Below are 23,042 nucleotides of genomic sequence, written 5' to 3' on the forward strand. Positions count from 1 at the left end.
GATTTGAAATTTCATTTCCCCGATTCGAGACGCCGCTGCGATTCCTCGACGTCTTATAAATGTTGGGGTAAAACTGCAAGGCCAGCTCTGCATGACTAGCTTAGAGTTTGTAGCAGGTCAGGATCGGCCCCTTCGTTCTGATTAGACTCGTTCTTTGGTGTTTATCATGAAACATGTCGGTGTTTTCCAGCGGCCTCGCTTCTCGTTTCCAAGCGTCATTCGATCGTGTACCACATGTAGTAATCGGCAAGGCAGTTCCTCACGTGCATTTTGCATTCTACGTCCGATTTCTGACGATCAATTCCAGGCTGGTTGTTCTCAAGGATTTGCATGGAAGCGCTGCTTCTGTGGGACGTTCAAATGCGAGGTTGGCAGCTTTCGTGATAGGGAGAGAAATCGCGGTACTTGTTGCGTCCTTGCTTCTGAAGTGACGCAATGATTGCAAATTTCTCTATTATCGTTTCTAAATCTTAAGCCTTGCTTCTTGCGGTGCCTAATTTCGGGGCTGCTGTCTTATTCGAAAGTCCTCTGCTTCCACTACAACGTCGCCCATCCATGATGTGCACGAGACATCGTTCGCCCAGACCTTCTGATCGATAACATAGCAGTCGAGAGCCCTTTAGCCTTATGAAATCAACAACTCGATACCAAGTTCCTGCTGAAGGCGCCTTTTGGCACACTCGAGAAGCTGGAGACCATCATAAGCTAAACACTCGCGGCGGTAGGAAAGAGCGAGCATGCTAATGCCAATAAGCCGAACCTTCCGCCATTCTTTCCGACAACACTCCCCATCATATTCATGGTGTACCGAAGCTCTTCCATACTCTTTTGCCAATTCCAATAGTACAGGGCACGTGCATTTGGGGCTCCACCGGTTACACGCGAGGTTATTCGCGAGGTGAACCCCATGGTCTCGACAGTCGCCGCAAGATTCGGAAAACCGTCGTAACTCGGAAGTTCTTTGTATTTGAGTGCTCCAAAAAGATCATGAATCAGATTCACCTTGAGATATTTCACCCGCCGAAACTGGCGTATAGGATAATAATAACAATGTGCAAGCCCTTCGACGAACCAGCGACATGCATGTCTCAACGGTTTCGGCAAGAGGGTTACATCGCAGACTTGTCGATGACGAGCACTTTGAGCGAAGGCATACGTTCAAAATTTCGTTTTCGAGTAACTCGCAATGGTCAAAGTGCGCCTCGACAAGTGAGAGGAGATAAGGGAAACTGTCTCCCTCGAGTCTGAGACAATCTCTCAGTGCCAAGTGCTTCAATGGAGGCAGAGACGACAGCGTTGGGATCCAAGCCGGTATAATGTATGATTTATAGCAGGAGATATTGAGGCTCTTCAAGTCTTGTAGCTTCAACGAGATTGCCTTGGCAAAGTCGCTGAAGGTGACATCTTCATATGCAAATAGACCTTTTCTTCAACATGCGATCCCATTCAAGTCCATCATTGGGGCTCTTAAGCATTTTTAGGTGTTGCATTTCGTTTTGGTATGCTAGGTTGATGCATTCCAGAGTATCCCCAAAGCCAAGGAAGCCTCGCCCAGAAATAGGGTTCCTGTAGAGAACCTCGTAACAAGCTCCTAACAGCCGCCGATTCCCGGCTTTCGCTAGACTGACGAGGCCCGCTTCATTGTCCGGTATATATGGCATTTCTTCGTGTTCGATAGGGTAGCGGTTCCCGAGCTGGTGCGAAATTCTCCAGTATCGATCTAGTTGTTGGGTCGAAGTCTCATATGTACACTCGGTCTTGTAACTAGGGAAAAGGCCGTCCTCGACAAGCTTCTCTGCAACGATGAGCAGCAGCTCATATGGCAGAAAATTCAATGTGACCGGAACCATCTTATCTGACAAGGTATTCTGGCTCTGCGGATGTGAATGAAAAGATTGCATTTCACTGATGTGTCTTGGGATCCGTGTGTTGGTTCTAGTGCAAATGGTTGGCTTTATGTCGACCTTCAATAGGATATGTACGTCCTTATATCGGAAAAGATGAGTACAATTAATAATCATGCTCTGACTTAACCCTCAAGGTAGGCGGTGCTGAGCTCTTTCCGACACATACATAGTTGTGGAGGTTGCCTACGGCGGCCCTGTACCCTGAGTAGGAACTCCGTTGATTTCTAGATACCAGGGTTCAGTGCTTCGACTACTTATTACTGATACCCTTTGATCGCAGTTGACCTCTATTGCAGTTGGCTGGGGCATCGTCTTTGCCGAGACTAGATGGTAACCTTGAAGGCTTAGAACGCGTCCCCTTGGGATGCCATCTCCACCGTTATTCTCAATCGCAAGCAAGCCCACTAATCACTCATGTCTCGTGTGCATAGATTTGGTGAATTATGCTATTCGGATGTCATCATTGATACAGGTATCTATTGTCGAACTAAATACAGGGTCTATGGCAGCCAGTACATATCCTCATCGGGGCGTTCTCTCGAATCCTTTAACCAGACAAACCCTGCAACAAGACGACGTCAAGTTCCTCTTTGAAAATCCCGACATAATCCAGTGCAAGCTTGCGCAAGAAGTCTCTCTCTTCGTCCGTTCTATACGTGTCATCATTATCATCAATGACCCGAATGTCAAGAACTCTGACCTGCCTATACACATCCCGACATTGTCTGAACAGGAACTTGAGCAGCATCTCCATCTCTTCCGAAATCGTCTTCTCCGAGCTTAGTGAAGACGAAGAATAATATGGCGAAGACTCCGGCGAAGAAGATTCATCAAGTCCGTTCCATCTCCCATCTTTCGTCAGCAGCTGAGGCACATGTTCAAGGTCAAAGATGCCATCGAGAAGCTCAATCGTCTCAACAGTCTTTCCAGCCGCGCAGCCGTCCGTTTCGCCGCACATGAGCTCGAGCAGACTCGTCACCTTGAGGTGCTTTACCGCCCTGAGCCCCCGCGCCTGTAGAGGGTACGCCAATATTGAGAGATCCCTCGTCGGCCAGGGCGACGAGGCTCCCATATCGTACCAAGTAAACGCCTCCAACGTGTCTGCAAACGGCGCAAAGGCGTGAGCGTCGTTCGGGAGCCCCGTTTTCCATCTCGCTCCGATGGTAAGGGTACGCAGCGCCGGGAAGCATAGAAAGAAGTCCTTTTGTGTACAGAAGCTGCCTGTGGAAAAATCGCAGCCGTAAAGACACAGATCCGTGACCCGCGGCAAGGCGGGTATACTGGCCTCCATGAAGTCGTAGACCACACAGCTCAGGCATCTCAACACGAGACGCTCGAGACCCGGAAGCTTGGGGATGGCACTGAACCAGTGTGCTAGGGACCGTTGATATCGCCGCCTACAGCCTCCTACGTCCCCGGAGAGCTCTAGAGTCCTCAGTCGGGTCAATCCGGAGGGATCAAAGAGTACTGGTGGCACACTTAGCCTCATATCGTAGTCGTGATCATAGCCTATACGCAGTTGCATAACCCTTTTCTGGAGCTCGGCTCCTGATGACGTCAGTGTGGTTTGTAGCTTGCGTGAGTTTCTAAACCCCTTGCCATCCGTGACGATGATACGTCTGTAGAGAAGCTCAGCACAGATATCGTAAAATCGGCCGTTGACCCGAGCCAGGCTGAGTATATCCTCTCTACTCCGTGGGCCCTCGGTATTGAGATGCTCTTCGAGGGCTACGGATCTCCGGTAATGTCCCATGTAGCGCGAGGACGCTTGTCTATATTCTAGCACTTTGACATCGTCGCCTGGAAAGGGGGGGAGTTCGTCAACAAGGTGGCCAAAGATAAGAAATAGAGTCTCGGTAGGAAGCCGGTTGATAGACATCGTTGTCAATGACGACTAGTTGCTATTAACCTCTTGTTTCGTGTCTGGCGCCAAAACTTCTCGTGAGTGTCGAATCTGCTTCAGCTTGCCGTTGGATAGGTTAGCATGTAAACCGATATATCTAAAGGCTTGGAGTAAGATATCAGTTGGAATCACTCGCGCGGGAACCGCCCTGAAGTACTATCAACTAAGTGTTTCTCCGATAGCAGCTCGTTGGCTTTAGGGGGGAAGAAAATGCTTTCGAGCTGCCATCCAGGTGAAGAGAAGACAGGTAGGTACCCTGAGAGCAAGAGATGCAGAGATTGAACCCTCGCTGGTCGTCGAAAAGCTTATCCTGACCATCGTTCGGAGATACACTTGGGCACAAACAGTAGCAAAAGTCTTGAATAGCGTCTGCAGCCCTTCAGGCGAATCAACACATGGAATTTAGTTATCCAATGAGCCAGACCCTCAATAAACCCCCGGAATAATAGTCCACTTCTTCCCAACCTTTTCCTCCCCAAACTGCCCAACATACCACCGCCTCCCGCTCCTCGCCCTCGGAAACATGACAAAGATCTCATTCAAAAAGAACGCCCTTCCGGGTACGCTCCACCCGCTCGCCATCCAGAATCCAAACCACTCCACCCACTCGCAAAAGTAATGCGGGTACAGCATATACCGAAACAGCATCGTGTCAGGCAGCCGATAATGCTTATCCACGCCCCTTGCCATATCCATATTACCCTCCAGCTTCTGTTGCTTCGCAATCTTGGCCTGGCGCCGCTGCTCCGTCCTGCGGATCTCGCGCAGCTCCTCGTCGTGGAAGTAGTTCAGCGTCAAGCCGACGTAGAAGACGGCAATACCCGCGGCAAACTGCGCGATGCCGCCGCGGCCGAGGGCAGAGTCCCATGCTGAGGCTGTGGTAGGGCCGTAGGCGGCGAGGTAGCTTCCCAGGCATGTCGCATTCATGAGTTGGAAGAGGACGGCCGAAGAGGCAACGACGACGTGGATTGGGGACATTGAGGGTTGGAGAATCGGAAATAGGACGGCACGGTAGGCGTAGTGGATGGTCTGTAGTGGCGCCCAATTATCAGTCGACGTAGATCTAGTAGTGGGCAATCAGGGCGAGGGAGGGGGGAGCATACGAATAACCCAGCGAGCACCTTGTTCTGCCACGGCAGATCGTCAATCCCGACCTGTCGCGGCAGGGTGTTCATGATGTACAACAACGTCGTGACGCCCGGAATCTCCATCAGGAACCACGCCAGGCGGCCGGGGATGTTGAGGCGGCTCGTGACCGAGGTCTTGCCCATGCCGTACCAATTGATGACATACTGCAGAGAGCCGAACTATACACACATCGAAAAGTCAGCAAAGGTTAGCCAGGATTGTTTTGACCAAATGGCTCAAGGGAGTTGTTGTTGCATACCACAGGCCAGGAAAGCTGCCACACAGTAGTGATGGTCTGCCAGTTCTCCCGCGTCGGCGGGAGCCACCCCTCAATCAGGGGCATTTTCGGTTCCTTCTCGACTGGTAAAGGACGATCCAATTGCAGAGAAATAGAGGAAATAGAGTAGCAGAGAGTAGATTGAGTCAAGGAAATACAGAAGAACAAGGTATTGTAGCGTGGTGCGCTTTCCCTCCTTCCCAAGCTTTCCACCGTTGATTGTAGGTATGTGGAAAATGCGACACAAAATCAATGACATCAAGCAGCTTGGGTGGAATTGGCGGCGGGAGCTCCGGGTCTTGGGCCTGCGACGCGTTGAAGCCACGGCTTGCCAGACCGCTTTCCCCATTTGCCTTAGCAATTGGTGGGGTTGCAAGAGCTGCTCTGCAAATCGGGGAGGTTCCTGAGCATCCTGTACAGCTACCCCTTGCAGCCTCCACCACAGCTTCAGGAACATGTCAAAAACTACGGAGTAGGAGTCCCTTAGTTATTTGTTGACTTATTTCACAAGAATATTTAGAGATCCCAACATAAGCTGTAGGGCCATGATTCTTCTTCCATTCATCAGCTATCGATCCTATAAAGCCACTATTTCCAACGCCGCCCGCTGAGAGGAAATGTTTGTACAGCAAAAAGCTTTGTCAACTCTGCTTGTCAGAGTCGAAGTCTGTCCATGCTCTGCGCAAGAATTCAAATGACACGAAAACGCCGCAATCATAAAAAGTACCGGAGCTTCTTCTGCTCACATTACGATGCAATCCCTTTCCCTCCCACCTTGCGAACTTCCTACAACGCCGCCGGGTCCCAGCACGCGCCCGCGACCGCCGCCCATACCTGGCCGCGAGGGCGACAGCGGGAATGACGGTCCAGCACCCCCATTGCCTTGTCTATTGACAGGACTGCTCGCATGATGGTGAGGGTGCCCAGGAGGTGGTTCATACTTGGCAGCCGCCTGCGCCTGCTCGTACGTCGGCGGGGCATCATCCATGCCTTCGTCAGCCGGCCGATTCACGCCTTGTCGACGAGCAGGAACCGTCGGCGGAACCAGTGGTCGCACCAGCTGCGGCGGTTGCCCAGGCTGCCGACCCGACGTGGGCGGTACTGCAGCACTGCTCACGTTGGTGCTAGAGTTCCGACGGCTACCGCGAGAAGCAGTCGAGTTGCCATTGCTGTTGCTGCGTGCACCGGTGCCGGTTCGGGCAGCCTGCCTGTCGGCTGCACGTCTAGTCGTGGGCCCTTGTTGCAATCTGGCCTGCTGCTCAATATACTGCTCGCTAAGCTGACTCTCGCGCCGGCGAGCCGACTGCTCTGCCCGATGGCGTTGTTCTTCCTCTTCCTGCAACTGGAGCGCGAGGGCAAGATCTCGATCCTCCTGCTCATGATTGGGCGACAGGGGCATCTCGTCACCTTGCGCCGGAGCCTCGAGATGCTTGTTGCGGCCGCGGCCGGGCACAGTAGTCCAGCCCCCTTCATTGGCACTACTCGTGTCGATTCTCGGTCGGTTATGGGCATTGTTCCTCGAAGTAGGTTGTCCCCTGGAGTTCCCTTGCGGTTGCTCCCCGCCCACGATCCTGAAATCGCCAGAATAGTATTCCGTGCGTTCGCCATTCACGTCGGCTAGGGATTCCCAAACAATTTCGTCGTGTGTGGCGTAGCCTGCGTCGGTGACGAGGACCAGGAGTTGCTGTGTAGCAGGGTGCCTGTACAGTGTTGAAAAGTGATCGTTTCTAAACAGAATGGCAAAAGAGCCGGGCTTCATGGCCTTTGTGATGACCTCGAGTCCAGATGGCGTTAACTGTGTGGCTGAAGTCTCCAGAAACGCCTTGATCGACTGTATGTCTGAGTATACCAGCTCCTCCTCTTCCGTCAGTTCCCCCAACCTTTCCTGCAGCTCCTCGTCTCGGAACAGGAGCGTCTGCACGTCTTCAAAAGAGGCGGCCTGGCGCTCAAAAGCAGGGTAAGCCGGATCATTCTTAGTGGGCAGCCACCCGTGGATAAGCGGAATAGCAAAAGCAGCATAGAGCGCCATCTCTCTAGTGTCTTCGAAGGTTCCAGGAATCAAGTCGTCGCGTTCGGTCGGGTGTAAATGAGTCAAGGAAGTGCGCTTAAAGGCCTTGATGATTTCAGGCGTGGGAACGAAACGTGGATTCACGTTCATTCCTGTGTGAAGACCCTTCAAAAAGGCATACAACTGAGATACATCAGGCAAAGCTTCTTGTGTTCGCCTCATCAGCTCATCGACGACCGCGTCCAGTAAGTACCCGAGACTGATTTGCTCTCGAGAGCGCAGGACTTCTATCAAGGCCGTTTCTGATAGAGACGATGGAGTTGTAAGTGTAAGCGCGTTGACCAAGGCAAGAAGAGGGCAAGGGCCATTAGCATTCTGTACGAGGATGGGCGAAACTCGCGGGTTCTGATCCGCGCTGTGATCGTGCCAACGGACGTTCTTGATCTGGTATGTTTCGGCCTTGCCGTCTACAGGGCGTGGGGGTTGGCGCGGAGGTTGCTCTTCGTCGTCGTTCCGCGGAGGCAATGCTGGCGCTACCTTGTCGTCGGAGACCTGATCGGGCCTGTCGTGCGTTTGATTCGGCATTTGCGATCTGCCCGGCGGAGGGCCAGCGGGCGGCTCGACGTCGATGAGATTCCAATCATCCATAGGCCCGTCTTCGACTGTAGGAGGAGGGATAACGGAAGCGGGGGCGGGGGCCTTTCCCTTGCCCTTGTTCTGTCCGCCTTCGTCGTCCCAGGCATTCTGGTCTGCAACTGCATCGTTGGGAATGGAGGCTACAGGTAATTCCAGTGGTTTCTTGCTCTGATTCTCCGGCAAGTCGTCCCATGCCGGTGAGGTAGGTTCTGAGGGGAGCGATAGCAGTGCTGGAGAGGTCGAAATAGCGGGCAATTTTGGCTCCTGCGTTGCAGCCCATGCATCGCGCTCAGACTCTCCGCTATTTTGAGTACGCAAAGACTGCTGGGCGCTGGCGGCGGCAGCTCTCTGAGCATGCTGGTCGAGGGCAGGTTGCCATGGATTATTACTGATCTCGCCGGTGCTCATCTGCGAGAGCGGCTGCGCCGGAGGCATCGTCGGGGTCCCGTTGGTGGGCGGTGATGTTGGATTTGAGTCGTCGCGGACTTCCTTGCGCTTGAACGGGTTTGTGTCGGACCGTGAAGGTGGCGCTCCTGGCCGTAATACCAATGGGATCTCGTTGGACTCGCTTCTTGTCTCGCTGGCGATTTGAGGTTGGTGGCCGTCAACGTCATTCCATACTCCGTTGGTCATCTCGGGGGCCTGTGCCGTGACCCCGCCGGGCTTCAGAGATTCGGGAACGTCTTGGGGTATTGATTGTTGGTTCAGAGCTGCAGCGCCCCTTTGCTGAGGAGCATCGTCCCAAACACTGTCTACGTCGGAGGGAGAATCGGTTGCGCTCCAAAGCTCTTTCCGCATGTCTTCAACCCGCGGGACAGCAGCGTTGGTGTCGAGGGAGGTCTCGTTGGGGACGGGCTTGCGGGTAACCATGTCGACGAGGGTCCCGAGGTCTCGGACTTGGGTGGTTGTAACGGAATGAATTCGTGAGAGCGGCTGTCGTTCGTCGCAAGCAAATAGAAGCAACGCGAAATCAGAATATCTTCGATTTAGGCGAAATTCTGCGGCTGGGAGAGCTGCAGGTGTGGTCGAGGGTGTTCGGCGAGCGGCTAGGCGTGAACGAGGGCGTAGGTGAAGGTGAGATTGAAGCTCCAGTGGGTGTCGTCATTCGTAGTGGGCTGTGAATAGAAACCTCTCAATTATTGCACTGGAAGCGATCAGCAGCCAACAAGAGACAATCGACCAACGGCAATACCGGAACCGTTTGGCAGAATGGGTAATCAAACGGCAGGCTCTTGAAGCCCGGTGTATCCCGAACGCTGTGAAATACAGGCTGCCGAAAAGGATGAAGCCAAATGTCTGGAGGTTGCAGGAAAGAGAGTCTGAGGAACCTTGGAACGGAACTTGCTGGGAAGCCAAAAGAGCACCTCAATGGGAGCCAAGACCAGCCTGCAGCAGCTGCGGCGGCAACGAGCAAGCAGTGGCCCTGACAAGGTACCTGTGCTAGTGCAGACACTGGACGAATACACTAGGAGCATCACTGCACTGTATTCGTACACCTCAGCAGCCGTCGTAACGGAGAAAGCCCACGCAACCCGTCGGGACGCAAGCACACGGCGCAACGCTCGCGGATTGCGGGCGGGCACGCACATGGAAGTGGCGGTGCGCCTTACACTTTCAGGTTTCGCTCCTTCCAAAATCCCCCACCACCACCTCCTCCCAAGTTTGAGGTACCTTAACTGGAGAGGTACTCCGTAAGGTAGGTACTTCTACTCGTATTTGGGAACGTACTGCTGACTTGACGTCTTTTTTCGTCCCGGATCCCCCATCTCTTCTAGAGACTCTTCCCGCCAACCTCTTCCCCAGCACTGCACCTCGACGTTTAGACCCGACAATTTCATCTCGCACATCACTTGACTAGATGGAAGGGATGCCAAAGGAACTGCGCAAGAGTTGGGACAAACGCTTCCCAGCACCTACCACTGCTGCCTCGAATCCCTGATACTGGGTTTTCAGCAAGGCATGGACCTCAACAACACCATCCGCCTTGCTTCACCACCAACTCAGTACCATCGCCTCTCCGCTGCGGCACGACCAAGTGGGCCCCTGGACGCAGACCCGGCGCGGCACAAGCACCTCGAGTTACGCGGACAGGGTACCGCAGCTGCCACCAGAAGCTCTCCCGCAGTCTGTAGAGCGCTGAAGGCATGGTGAGAAGACATACACCTGCGGCAAAGAGCCAGCGGCAATTCCACCATGCTCGTTGACTGGCCCTGGCAAGACTTCGCCCCGTGGGAATATCCTTGGATACCTCCTCGAGTCGCTTACCGACTACACAAAGCGGAATCGCCAGGCAACAGCATACATGCAGGAATCATATGAGACCTACCTACTACAACATAGCAAAGCATTGCAGCTCGCATAGGGCCAAAATGTCACGGGCCAATGGCCACCATCATTGGAAGATAAGACAAACCACAATTCGTACACATGGGGATTCTTTAGCGGACATGGCAAATTTCGGTACACGCATGGTGACGACGACAATGGCCATGAACCATTCGCAGCTGTCCTCGATAATTTCACGTCAATCAGTACAAAACTATCGGGTAAGATGGCACAGCCTGTCGCCGAAAGCTTGCGCGTCCACTCGATCAGCACGCGCGCAGTACACCGCCAGCCACCCGCCTGCTGTCTGATGCTCAGTGAACGACATTGCGATACCGAGATACGACTGGGCAGCAAATGAAAGAGCCGTCCTCGTCGATCCATACCTAGGTACATCTACAGCTTGACGCAGACGGCCGAGACCAGATTGAATCAATCATCATGGAACATCCAGAGACAACAGGTGGAAAATAGAAAAAAGCAAGAAACGGTACCCTTGAAAAGAAGTGCCCGCGCCGTTACCCAGTGGGGTAGAGTTGTGGCGTCTACAGCTTCAGCCACACACTAGACGGTACGTACTCCCGACTCCCATGGGTGCTCCCCGCGCAATGACGCAGCCCGCCGTCCGGTGCTCCGTGCCCGTGACTCTAACGGACAGGGACAGACCCCGCCTCTCCGTCCAACACCAACGCCTCCGCCGTCTAGCTGCGTGAGTGCCCACGATGCCTTAACAGCCAGCTGTTAGTTGGTGACGCCTCACCAGTTAGTGTCATAGCTATGTTCGCTCGGAGGCTTGTATACGCGCATACAGCCCACCCACAGTTCACACAACCCTCAGCCCTTTTTGCAACTCGTCAAGGCCCGAGCCTCCGTTTCAAGACGGGGTCAAAGACGGGGGACACGCCGGCTGCTACCACAAGGCCTTATGGCCCATGGGAGTCGCCGACGCTGTACGTCCAGCTTTGGGAACCTCCTTACCGAGGTTTCCTACCATTGACGAGGCAGGCCACGGCAGGCGTACATGAGAGGAGACCCCCCCCCCCCTTCGAAGCATGAATCTCGTTCGGAGCATTATGGGTGGCTTTACTAACATTAAGGCTATCGTTTAAGCCTGTGAACCTTGTTCCGGGAATCAATGTCGCTCGATTTTATCTCGATTTCCGATCTCACCTCCACCCTAAGTCCACTCTTTCCCTCGGCACTGCATCTCTCTCGAACATGCCCCATAGAGCCCGTTCGTGGCCGCATGGGACGGTTTGACGCTAGATGGGGAGAGTTTTAACGCATCTGCCTCCTTTTGCTTACTCGGACACGCCAAATTGCAAAGTTCTTTCATTGACACCTTTCCATCCTTCCATTAGGCTTGGCATCAATTCATCTCTTACTCTTACTCATAGACATCAAGATGAGCCTCACGGTATCAACTAGGAATGCTCTCTCCTGAGTAGTGTCCCGACTTGGGTTGCAAACAGTTTCTAGTCAACAGAGGCCTCGATATAACAGTGTAAACCCTAAACAAACCTTTTCCCCCTTTGAGTCCTGTACAAAGTAATGGTCTTCCTCTCATTTCAACCCTTGATAACCGGGCATATCCCGACAGTTGCCCTCCTCTCCAGCGCCTGGAGCCCAGCATGCTCCCCATGGCTGTCAGGACTAGAGACTTGTGAGGCCCAGGAGTCACGAGACCAATTTTGCCCTGCTCCGACTCGGGGGTCGAAAGATTCTGACCAATTAGCTAGCCCTACCTACTTTTTCGGGTATTTTCCTCTCGGGAAGCAAGGCACAAGTCTGAGGTGTCGCTCTCGGAGCAGTCGATGACCCGGCGGGCCGGAAGGATAGGGATAGGTTGGAAGACGGCGGGCGGCATCAATCACGACGGCAGTCGATCCATTCCCAAGTATTCCCGTGGCATCCACAGACCTTTGACGTTCCAGGGGTATATATCTATAGTGAGATCTTGGATTTGAGATGTGAGATTATTCGGCACACTTGTCTCTCACGGTTCTCCGCCGATGGCGTCGTTATATGAGTAAAGTTAAGCAACCACGTAGATCATTCTGTCAATGTAGGCATTATCAGAGGTGGCGCCTTCTATATCTCGTGAAGATACGCTCTGCCCTTCTTGTGGGTACGTCGCAGGTGCCCATAGATAACGTCCCGGCGGTCCGGCTCCGGGAGATATTTACCTTTGAGGCGTGCAGAACTTACTACTGACGCCGCTTTGTGCCGAGATCTCTTCTCCGGGATCAACGGCAGCACGGTCAGCTGTCAAAGTATCATTAAAAAGAGATCGCTAACGGGAGCTCTGGTGGCGGATTTGTAGAAGGGGTTTTAAGAGAATCAAACCATCCAACTCAAGTCACGCCGCTTGCTATACTGAGACCTCGTGAGAAGAGCTTTGTCGCCGATAGTCCTGACATGCGATGATCCAAGAGACCAACTAACGCTTACGCAGCTACACAGCACGATATTTGATTATATCAGCGAGAGAGTGTTATCAAAGAAAAACGGAGGGGGGGGGGGGGGGAAAAAAGCGGGAAAATTGGCCTTTACGTCTAACAAAAGCTGGAAATGAAGAATTTTGGGGGGTGGGGGAGGAGGAGGGGGAGGGGGAGGGGGGGGGGGGGGGGAAACAAGCTCGATAATTGTCCTTGATCTCTAACGAAGGCTGAGATATGAGATATTTCGGGCGCAGTAGTGACTCTCGGGAATTGATCAATCAATCACCCCAACTCGCTCGGGACATCTTGCTCTCCCAAGAGGGTCTAGCAGCAAAAGAAATCGCGTTTCCCTTCGCTTCCGTCGTCGCCGTGAAAGATGAATGAAACGGCAGTAGCTTCTTCTTACTATGCGGTCCCCAAGTGACACTGCTATAGCATTGGCGCACGACTAAGTTCTGGGGAAAGCATCCGAATATCATTAGCCCGCTATCTTTCCTCGAGACTCTGGACCTGCGCCCTGGATTTGATGAGACAGGCGTAGAGAGAAGACGCGCACGTCTGGGCTCCGACTCGCAGCTCAAATTGTACATTATGTCGCCCACTGTAATGTCGGAATGAAACAACTCTGGATTGCCCTTCCGAAGAGGTGTCTCTTCATCTCACAGTATGTTTCTGGCAGTATTTTGCTAAACATTAGGTAGGTTAGGTATCTGAGAACTCGAAACAAGTTACTCATTCATAGTACCCAGTACATCATCAACATAACCACCCCAAAAAGAAGCAAGTCCCACAGCAAAACAAGCCGGTGGCTTCAAACCAACCGAATTTCTCACTTCAAGCAAAATTTGACATGGCCTCTCAGCCGGAATCACCAGAACACGAAATCAGTGCAAAACAAAACAGAACAGATGCAAAAGGATAGTTCTCAACCGAACATATGGACTCTAACCACTGAAGAACTCCCCGAGGTGGGCTCGAACCACCAACCTCCAGATTAACAGTCTGACGCGCTAGCCAATTGTGCCATCGGGGATAGTTGAGAAGGGAAGCTTGCTGGAGCTCCTGGTTGAGGGTCAGACGATGTTGTGGGGATTAAGAATCAAGTCGAGCACATCGTGTGAATCTGTGGGCAGCAAAGGGCCGACGCCGACCGACTTAGGCGAAGTTTGGGGTTGTGGATCACTGCGAGAAAGGGACCTCCACTTCAGCAAGGTGCGGGACAGGTCAGACATGGGTTGAAGAAAAGAGAGGCAGTAATCATGATAGTCCGGGTAATATGTCGATTCTTGATCTGCGATGGGAGGGTGAGAGGGTGAGAGACAAAAAGGCATCTCAGGGCGTGAAGAGGGGAAGGAATATATGAAAAGAACACTGCATCTGCATCGCAAAGGACGACAGAAGGACGAAGAAGGGGACCAAAGGCAGAAAGAAAATGCCCGACGCGGAGTTTCCCAACAATGCTATGAATCTCAAAGAGTTCTCCCCAGAAAACGCCAAACGGAGAAAAAGTGAAGCGGGCGCGTCTCTCAGCTTCTCCGAGCTCCCTTTCCATTTCATACAAAGCCTTTGCCTCCTCCCCCACCTCTCTCATCCGCTCTATTCCTCTTAAAGATGTAATCACCAGATAGACAGATCCCCCCAAACGCATTAATTACCTGCCCACACGGAACGTCTCCAGCCTCTTACACGAAGGCATCTCAAACTCGTCCGCCCTGCGCATCTTATCCGGGTCCTGGAAGAACCACCCGCTCGCCGCATCGTACATCCTCTGCCTCGCCATCATCTCATTCTCGCACTCGAACCGCAGCGTCCTGACCAGGTTGTTCTCCGCCGTCTGATCCAGCTGGCTGAGCTTCCCCTTGGAAAACGACTCAACCTCCTTGGGGTTGACAAAATACTTGACGTTAAGCTTGGGCGTCGTCCGCCCCAGCGTGTAGGCGCCCTTGGGGTTGTCGTAGACGATGCTCGGCGTCGCGGGGCCGCCACCGCTAAAGAGGCTGGAGATGAGCGGGAAGACAAAGAGAAGCAGGATCGGGAGCAGGCCCATAAGCGTCGAGAGCCCGCCTCCTTCTTGCTCCGTCGCCTCGCGAGGTCTCCTCCGCGGCCGCGCTCCGCCGAACTGGTGTACCCTGAAACCCGGACCGCCGCCAAAGTTGAACACGAACTGAGGTCCCGTATCGAAACCTGCGCGCCATCATTAGCTTCATCGCCCAGTCTCTCGAAATAATTTCATTCTTACCTCCGCCTCCGAAAGGTCCACCACCAAACCCACCACCGCCAAAGAAGCGCTGGAACATCTCCTCAGGCGTCATCTCCTCCATCCCACCACCACCGCCGCCACCACCACCTCCTCCCCCTCCGCCGCCTTGCCGCCTACCAAATCCACTAAACGGGTTCTGCGCCTGTGCCTGCCCAAATCTCGAATCGGGGTCCGTACCGAACCGGTCAAACTTTTCGCGCTTCTCCTTGTCGCCCAGCACGCTAAACGCGCGGCTGACCATCTTGAAGGCCTCGTCGGCGTGCTCGTGGCCGTTCTTGTCCGGGTGGGTCAGGAGCGACTGCTTGCGGTACGCCTTCTTGATCTCGCTCTCCGTCACCGTCGTCTTCACCTCCTCGAGGCCGAGGATGTCGTAAAAGGCCGTCGGCGAGCATTTCCGGATCCGCAGGACGGCGGCTTTTTGGTCGACCGTGTAGGCGCGGGCCTGGTTACCCTGGTTGTGCTCGCGGTTGCGGGCGCCGCCGCCTGAGTCGGCGCCCGAGGCTGTTGCGCTCGGCATGGTTTGGTATGTATGTGTGTTTGTGTTTTTTTTTTTGGTGTGGTGATGTGGTTGCTGGGGCAAGATCGAGGAATCGTCTATCGGATGGTCGGAATCAAGTTAATGATTGCGCTTGACGGTATTGCGTATAAAAGCACACAGAGTGTGTGCGGGTTGGATCGAGGCTCTTTGCGGCCGTGGGTGCGCGCAGTCGTTGAAGGATGCGATGTTGCGTTGGTGGGTTTTGCCAATCTGGCAAGATAGGCGATGCAAGGCTAAGAGCCCACGTTACTGATGCGATGCTCCCCCGCACCAGGTGCAGCAAATAGCTCGCTGACTCGGGACTCTGTCGTCAATGAACCCGGAAAGTGGCAAACAATCTTGTGTATTCGTGGGAGGGAATTGTGTGACTATCTTGCGAAAGCGAAAGAAATGTAGACCAAAGTCGCAAGAGTTCCAGCCAACATGGGGGGAACAAGACACTGTACCAAGTTCCAATCCACTCGATGGAGGTCGAAATTGAGAGACTCGCCCGACGCCCCGGAACCACGGACCAGCTGATTGGGTATGCGGCTCAGCTGACTCATCCGAGCAGGGTCTCTTCTTATCGATAACATATGTCACTAATACGGGAATGAGCTAAGGTACCTACCTCGAGGTAAGGTCCCTGCTGCGACTCCAAAAAATCAGTGACGATATCCTTTCCTCGCTCCAACAGCGAAATCAGCCCAGTCTTGCGGTCGCCAAAATCCCAAATCCTCCAGCGACAATGGCAGCCGACAACGGCCTCTCAGACACGGAAGACGTCAAGTCATCAATCTTTAGCAAAATCCACGACTATGGCAGTACGCACCACCTCCCCTCTATTCCAACTGCCCCAAAACCAATTCCATTCATCTTGCCCCCCACTAACACTCTCCAGCAAACCCCCTCCCGCCCGCAATACACGCGATCCTAATCGGCGCCCTCCACGGCCGGCCCCTCAAGATCCTTCCGGCCTCCTTCGCGCCCGCCCTCCTCTTCAGCAGCTACGTCAATCTCGCCGGCTTCCCCACAGACAGCGCGGGCTTCACCTGCGCCCTCTCGGGCCTCTACGCCCTCCTCGCCCTGCGCCGCCGCCAACCTCTGCGAAGCAAGTTCACCGCCCGCGGCCTCGTCCGCGGCACTGCCATCGGTATGGGCTTTGCCAACTCTGCTGCCGGCGCGTGGGTGTACGCCAATGGCGATCGGAAGAAGGATGAGGTGGAGAGGAAAGAGAGGAATCGCTGGGGCGGGGAGTCATGAGAGAGGGAGAGAAGGGCGGAGAAGACAAAAGTTTTGAGAGTTGCCAGGCGGAGAGAAAAGACTCGAGGGGGGCCATGTTCAGGGAAACATGAGGCATGATGTTCTTCCATCTGGTCTCTGCCGTGGGAGTGCTGCCACTCTCCTGAGAGGTGGTGCGCGGTCTTGGCTCGGCTCGAGTTGTCTGAAGAAACTCAAGATGCCAAGCCAACGTAGACATTAATAGTATCGACTGTAAGGAATATTGTACGATTATAGGGGAAGTCTGTTAGGATAATGACATACGTCGAGTCATGAGACGAAACGTCGTTACGCGAAACAGTAGCGTCTGGGGATGGATCGACATACACATATACCATGATCTCGATAAGCGCTTGGGGGAATCAATGCTTGCACACGAAAATAGCAAGCGTGGAGACGGAGAAACGGGCACTTTAAGGGTAGACCAAATTTTTGGAATAGTATGTACACGAATCTCGACAATGTAGAAATCAGCTACGTTGACTTGAGTCGATTGCGTTTGCAGAAAGGTCATAACCTCCCCAAATAGTCATCTGTCCAAACTACCCTAACAAGATAGTAATACACTACAACAAAAAAGCAAAGGAAAAAGCCTGTACTTGATGAAATGCCATTGTCGATGACTTCCCAAGTCTCGAGTTAACGCCAAAAGGAGACATCTCAGCTCTTGATGAGTCCCCAGTATTCTGTCTATCCATACAACGAAAAATTGAAGGAAGCCGGTCCAACCCAGGCAGTCTATGCTGCATCTTTGAGGGCGGTAGTCCCAATGTACCAAACTTTTTGTGTGTCCTTATTCTTCTGCTCCCTCTCATGTACTTCGACTCATCTCGTCGATCTTCCTCTCACCGGTGCTGTGACAGCCTTCTCCCCTGTCTTTCATCATCGCTGTGTAGTCTTCTTCTGTCTTTGTGTATGGTATCGTCGCTGGGTAACAGTCTCCAGTCTACTTCTAGAGTGCTGTACCATGTTGCGCTGCGCTCCACCAAGTTCAGACTTCGGCCAAGATCCGCCCAATGCCAAGCACCATGCAGAAATGCCAGAGTCTGTAACACCCGCGACAGGGACGATTACTTCACTTCTTTGACGCGTCTGGCTGTCGTCTGCATTCTATGCCCCGAGATGAACCAGACGAAGACGACAAAGACAGTGAATAGGGTCACTCTCATAAAGTGTCGAATGCGAAACCGCATGTTCGCTTCGTGGACAAACAGGTTGGAAAGATCCGAGAGATCAAAGTCGGTGAGATACTTAACGTCGCAGTCTCTGATCTTGGGCTCAGCGTATGCCCGGTACTCATCAACAATGGTGTTGAGCTCCCAGCCCGTCACCTTGCGAACCACGCCAACGACACAGCCAGTGCGATGCTATAGTCATGTTAGTGGGCGAACGATACCAAGACTGTCTGGTGTTGTAGACATACCTTGCCATGGTTGCAGTGAATGAGGAGGGGGTGGTGCTCTCGGTTCAGAACAAGCCGCAAGATTGACTTCATTGTGCGAATGGGAATGGCCTCCTTCTTGGTACCCTTCATGTTAAAGACATGGTGACGAATACCGTTGCTTGACATGAAAGCAGTGTAAGGCTCATCGACGTCGTCTTTTTGGACAAGGGTACTAGAAGCTATGTTAGAAACGGCCGCTGGCGAGAATCGGAACCTGTAGTGACTTACACAATTGATTTGAGACCAAGATTGCGGATGAAGCCAAAGTCTTCAGGCTTGGGATAGCTGCTTCGATAGACTCCGGGGACAACAACGCCAAAGTTAATTGGTCGTCCATCAATTGGCAAGACTCGCTCAATATCAGGCGACATAGTAGGGCCCAGAGGCGATTTCGCCTGGTCGTTGACTTTGAGGAGTCCATCCTCACGCCTGGCCAATGTCTTCTCTCCAATAATGGCGGCCGTTTGGGAATCGTCTTCGATCGCTTTCATGATCTGCTTCTGTAAAGAACCTTCTAGTGTAGAGTCGGAGCCAGCTACGGACTCGCGCGATCCTTGCCGCGAAGGGCCCTTGATTTGGTACTTGTCGGCCATCTCAACAGGGACGGGATCGTCTTGCTTGGAGTTGCGTCTCGCGGGGTGGTAGGTAGGATGCTCTGCGGGATGACCGCCTTCGTCTTCGAGGAACTGTCTCGCACTTCGTTTGGAGACCACGGCACCAGCCATGGTATGGGGTAATGGTGTAAGTCGTGGGTGGAGTGATCGTGGAGTGAGCTTGATCGCGTGACTGTTCACGGGTGTTGCAGTACTTATGTCTTCTGGGGTTCGTGGGTAGTAAAGTTCAGGGTTTCGGAGAAAGGTTAGGAAAGGGTAAGTGGTCGTGTGAGCGAAGCGGTACGTGTTGTCGGTTGGTATTTATTTTTTGAGGAGTGTTGAAAAGCGTGCAATGATGTTTTTCCTCCCGTGGGACAAGAGGCAATGTTGAAAGATGTCCCTTTGCGTGTCTCTAAAGAGCACAGGCAGAAACCTGACGGGCGGCAAGTTGGAAATTGAGGTCCATCTTGTCGTGAATCGCGGGTAAGGTGGTCTTGTTGATGTTGTCGCAGGCGTAGGCGACGGTTCGTTCTCGCAAGATCTCGGTGACGAATTTGGAAATCCCAGTTGTGCAGGCGAGAGAGACAAATGAAGAGTGTTTGGGGGGTGGTTTAGATAGTTGATTGGTATTGGTTGTAGAAGTGAGGCAGAGGTAGAAAGAGGAAAAGGACCCTGGGTGCGCGCGGGAGGAGCGGGTTAGTAAATGAGCATCGTAATGTGTGGGATGGGTTGAATGAATGGTCCGCGGTGTGGTGCGTGAGGTGGGTGGGACGTGGGTGCGGTGGAGGAGGCTGAAGTACACCCATGCCTTGGCTTTGGTGATGAGGTACCTCTGAGCCTGCCTGCCCTGACTGACCGCGCAAGGAACCCAAAGGTGAATGACGGGGAAGGCCTGCTGCTACGTACCTTTTTCTTCTCTGCTGGCGTACGAATAGCTTGGCTTTTGGTCGAAATGCTTGGCCAAGACGAGACGAAGTGAAGTGGGTAGAAAGATCTGCCTTGGGGGTTGTCTCAGGTTCAAGGCCCAAGTATTGGTTTAAATTTTAGGAAGGGGGAGAGGGGAAGGCAGAGGCAGAGGCAGACGGAGAGAGGAAGAAAAAGATTGATTTTGATGGGTGACGGTCAGAGACCTGAACGGACTTAGAAGGCGGAGGTCGGAGACAGTCTCGATAATGGAGAACCAGGAAGGCACGAAGGGGAGACGAAAAAAAAAGGAGGAGGGGTGGGGTGGTGGCATCACAAAATTTGGGGAAGGGATGTACTCCGTACCTGTCGTACCTTACTTCCACCGGCACAGAGGTACATGAATACTTCTGGAGGTTCACTCTCAGACTGGACTCTCTGAAGTTTTTGCTGGAGACAGTGAGGGACAAGAAAATTCAAAGGGAAAATGCAATGCTTCCAAGGTGACGAGTGTGTACTCCGTAGTGGGCTGGACCCGGCCAATGCAGACCTCAGGCCAGCGAGAGGCTAGGAAGGGCGAGGACTCGGCTGACCATGTATCTCTCCCCCAAAGTCCACGCTGGAGATACAAGAGATGGGAGTGTGGGGGACGCAGCAAGGGTACGCTCACTAAACCACAAACAAACAAGGTGCGACTCTGGGCCACTCTGCCACTGGAGTTTGAGCCGAGCTGACTTTGTAAGCTTTGGAGCCGCAGACCCGTAAGAGCCAAGCTGGAGAGAAGCAGAGAGACCGTTGTTTGGGGGACTGGGTACGTATTCTGACACGGAGAAGGGGAGGTACGGATACTTGTGGCGATACGTACCTTCACTCCTCTTTCCCGTGGAACCTACCTAAGGTCAACCCTCAGGCATGATATTCTTAGCACCTTTTTGATGCGAAATGCGGGATACGTACCTCAATACTCCGTAGGTATTCAACCCAGCAACCTAACTCCCATTAATCTGCACGACCGTCTCTTCCTTGGAGTTTGGTATAACAATCACAAATCCACAACATCATCATAACTCGCATCAACCTGGCAAGATGGACACTCGCTGGCCGCGCAACAAAACATCAACATCCTCCAGCCCCATAGCAAGCCTGTAAAGGTATGCCACGATGGCCGGGTGGGCTGTCTCGGGCTTTCAACAGCAAAGTCCCAAAAGGGGCGACAACAAACTTGTGACAACTGTGGCAGACCGCCAAGCGATCAGGGACCAGCCAACAGAAAGGGAAAGGAAAGCGCAGAGACCAGCAAAACAGCAAAACAGCGAGCGGTCCGTACGGAGCACGCATAGCGAGAAGAAAGAAAACCCTCCGATGATCTGAGCGCTGACGCAGCAGCCACAGATGATCGGCAACTCTCAGCCACGGGGCGCACCAGGACAACGAGGCAAAAGGGAAGACGGCGGGCACCGGTCGATGCGTCTTCTTGTGGCAGCACCAGTGCACCACTTTGACAGACAGACTCGACAGACACCGATCAGTTACAGAGATTCAGCGCCAACCCGCGGTTGGACCTCTCTACCAATTTCAACCCAAAACTTGATATGATCGGTGATCTCCTCTTCCCGTCTTCCGCGAATGGCGGATTGCCTTCAAACCCGACCGATAAAGCGATGCGCGTCCGTCCATGCTATTAACGGTTGTACCTCGCACTGGCACGACTGGTACGGAGTACAGTTGCTATTGCTCGCAACGCGAATGCTGGGATCAACAGGACACCACCAACCATCAACTTTTCCCCAGACTTTGCCAGTCTCGATTAGAGTCGCATCTTGGGGGAACATTTGCTCGAAACCTTACTGGTCCCCTTCATGACAGTCCGCCGGTCGAGCTGCATTTAAACCGTGTGTTATGGACTACAACCACTGGACCAGTGAGAGGGGAGACTCAAGCAGGGATTCTCCAAATAACTTTCTCTCGCAATACGCCCATCCATGGACGATCAGCGATCAACAAAAGTAGGTAGTGCTCGACTTATGCTGAATGGGTGGTGTCCAGCAGTGGTTGGCCTTCCGAGACAGGCGCCCTGCATCGTCTGCATCGCCCCGGCTCGAGGCCACTGTTCCTCTTGCGTCCTGTCGTGCCATGTCATGGCCAGTAGGGGAACTCACGCGGACGGCGGACGCGGGGGTCTTCGGACGGCGTCACCCAGCCACATACGAACAGCCTCGTCTTGCGTCGATCGAGCGCCCACGACATACGGAAGCTCGATGACTGATCTTCGCAACTGTCAACGTGACTCTATTCTGTTGGAGTCATCCCGCAACCGCCGGAAAGAAGCGCCAAAGTTCGCTACACAGACGGCTACGGAGACTCTGACTGAACTCCTGGACAAACCAGCATTCCAGTCTCACCCCCGCCTCGAATCTCGCTGACCTCACTTCATTCCACACAACTTATTGTATTCGACAGTACGGTGAACCAACTTACCAAAGACGCATACATATTATCTCACAGGGAATAGCTGATGAAGACATGGGGTTCTTCTGGTTGCTTCATCCCCATTCCAGGCTGTCGCATTCTGTCACTCGCTTCGCAGTGACAATCCATTCAGTACGTCATATGCCCCCTTGGTACGGACGCCGCCCAAAACAGTCGACTCCCGCACAGGTTCGACCGAGCGTGGCATGCGACTTACATTGGTGCAAACATCTGTGGCTTCAGCAGAGGCTGGCAGGCTGTGTAAGCCGTACGGAATCCCACGCAAGGGTTCTATACTGTGTGTACCGACTTCCTGGTAACTATAGCAAGGTAAGCGACGTAAGGTACCTCGGTGTACCTATTTACTTGCTGACATGACGCAAAAGAGAGAAGGGGAAAAGCAAACACTACCTGTCTCCAACCCTCGAACCAGCCAATTCCGTCTCAGCCAGGCTGCCAAAGTGACGGCATTACCTCACTCTTCATCACAACTCGAAGCATTGGGGCCTTGAGTCGCCTTTATCACGGTACTGGTGACGCTAGCTGGTGCCATACCCAGCCCAAAATCAAGGAAAGCCTTACCTTGCGGCCCACGATGATTATCTGATTATCCCCATTACCCGGTAGCCACCCGGAAATACCGGCACGTCTGGAGTTGCCCTACGAGCATCGCACAAAAAAGTACCCATTAGCGATCACAAAGCTTACTGCAAATGCGTACTACTTAGTGCTTCTGGTAACCTTCTGACGGACCACGGTTGTGAGAGGGCGAGTATCCGTACTCATACTGGAGTACAACTTTATTACGCAGCACGGAGAGAGATAGCACTCCTCGAATTCTGCTGAGTGGAGACTAAGCTGTTATTACTCACCGAACAATGATTTTGGCTAGGGTCCTGGTACCCGTATCTCGTAGGCCGGCCACATTCGCCTTTTTCGGCACCGAGCGG

At 53.2% G+C, this 23,042-nt stretch overlaps 10 protein-coding genes across 10 annotated transcripts; 4 read left to right on the forward strand and 6 right to left on the reverse strand.

Annotated features, from left to right (window-relative positions):
* Positions 1-173: 173 nt before the first annotated feature.
* Positions 174-1,248, forward strand: CCOS01_03498 (uncharacterized protein; the record flags this gene model as incomplete). The annotated part of the gene is made up of 3 exons (XM_060451684.1): positions 174-367; positions 606-721; positions 845-1,248. The coding sequence occupies 3 exons, from the start codon at positions 174-176 to the stop codon at positions 1,246-1,248; spliced, it is 714 nt and encodes a 237-aa protein (XP_060317949.1).
* Positions 1,249-2,454: 1,206 nt separating this feature from the next.
* On the reverse strand, positions 2,455-3,786 carry CCOS01_03499 (uncharacterized protein; the record flags this gene model as incomplete). Its single annotated transcript, XM_060451685.1, has 1 exon — positions 2,455-3,786. One exon carries the CDS (start codon positions 3,784-3,786, stop codon positions 2,455-2,457), a length of 1,332 nt encoding a protein of 443 aa, XP_060317950.1.
* A 450-nt stretch (positions 3,787-4,236) lies between these two features.
* Positions 4,237-5,281, reverse strand: CCOS01_03500 (3-oxo-5-alpha-steroid 4-dehydrogenase; the record flags this gene model as incomplete). The annotated part of the gene is made up of 3 exons (XM_060451686.1): positions 4,237-4,839; positions 4,914-5,117; positions 5,198-5,281. The coding sequence occupies 3 exons, from the start codon at positions 5,279-5,281 to the stop codon at positions 4,237-4,239; spliced, it is 891 nt and encodes a 296-aa protein (XP_060317951.1).
* A 676-nt stretch (positions 5,282-5,957) lies between these two features.
* On the reverse strand, positions 5,958-8,729 carry CCOS01_03501 (uncharacterized protein; the record flags this gene model as incomplete). The annotated part of the gene is made up of 1 exon (XM_060451687.1): positions 5,958-8,729. One exon carries the CDS (start codon positions 8,727-8,729, stop codon positions 5,958-5,960), a length of 2,772 nt encoding a protein of 923 aa, XP_060317952.1.
* Positions 8,730-9,227: 498 nt separating this feature from the next.
* CCOS01_03502 (uncharacterized protein) lies at positions 9,228-10,010 on the forward strand (the record flags this gene model as incomplete). The annotated part of the gene is made up of 2 exons (XM_060451688.1): positions 9,228-9,458; positions 9,813-10,010. The coding sequence occupies 2 exons, from the start codon at positions 9,228-9,230 to the stop codon at positions 10,008-10,010; spliced, it is 429 nt and encodes a 142-aa protein (XP_060317953.1).
* A 4,266-nt stretch (positions 10,011-14,276) lies between these two features.
* CCOS01_03503 (DnaJ domain-containing protein) lies at positions 14,277-15,402 on the reverse strand (the record flags this gene model as incomplete). Its single annotated transcript, XM_060451689.1, has 2 exons — positions 14,277-14,809; positions 14,865-15,402. 2 exons carry the CDS (start codon positions 15,400-15,402, stop codon positions 14,277-14,279), a joined length of 1,071 nt encoding a protein of 356 aa, XP_060317954.1.
* Positions 15,403-16,150: 748 nt separating this feature from the next.
* Positions 16,151-16,665, forward strand: CCOS01_03504 (uncharacterized protein; the record flags this gene model as incomplete). Its single annotated transcript, XM_060451690.1, has 2 exons — positions 16,151-16,226; positions 16,304-16,665. The coding sequence occupies 2 exons, from the start codon at positions 16,151-16,153 to the stop codon at positions 16,663-16,665; spliced, it is 438 nt and encodes a 145-aa protein (XP_060317955.1).
* Positions 16,666-17,753: 1,088 nt separating this feature from the next.
* CCOS01_03505 (tyrosine phosphatase) lies at positions 17,754-18,852 on the reverse strand (the record flags this gene model as incomplete). The annotated part of the gene is made up of 3 exons (XM_060451691.1): positions 17,754-18,050; positions 18,107-18,299; positions 18,356-18,852. 3 exons carry the CDS (start codon positions 18,850-18,852, stop codon positions 17,754-17,756), a joined length of 987 nt encoding a protein of 328 aa, XP_060317956.1.
* A 280-nt stretch (positions 18,853-19,132) lies between these two features.
* CCOS01_03506 (uncharacterized protein) lies at positions 19,133-19,714 on the reverse strand (the record flags this gene model as incomplete). Its single annotated transcript, XM_060451692.1, has 2 exons — positions 19,133-19,392; positions 19,627-19,714. Coding segments are annotated over 2 exons (348 nt in total), but the record flags the coding sequence as incomplete, so codon positions are not given.
* A 1,070-nt stretch (positions 19,715-20,784) lies between these two features.
* Positions 20,785-21,219, forward strand: CCOS01_03507 (uncharacterized protein; the record flags this gene model as incomplete). The annotated part of the gene is made up of 2 exons (XM_060451693.1): positions 20,785-20,942; positions 21,129-21,219. The coding sequence occupies 2 exons, from the start codon at positions 20,785-20,787 to the stop codon at positions 21,217-21,219; spliced, it is 249 nt and encodes an 82-aa protein (XP_060317958.1).
* Positions 21,220-23,042: the final 1,823 nt, after the last annotated feature.

This window comes from Colletotrichum costaricense (genome assembly GCF_030867565.1).
Source record: "Colletotrichum costaricense strain IMI 309622 chromosome Unknown Scaffold_3.1, whole genome shotgun sequence".
Classification (NCBI taxonomy): Eukaryota; Fungi; Ascomycota; class Sordariomycetes; order Glomerellales; family Glomerellaceae; genus Colletotrichum; species Colletotrichum costaricense.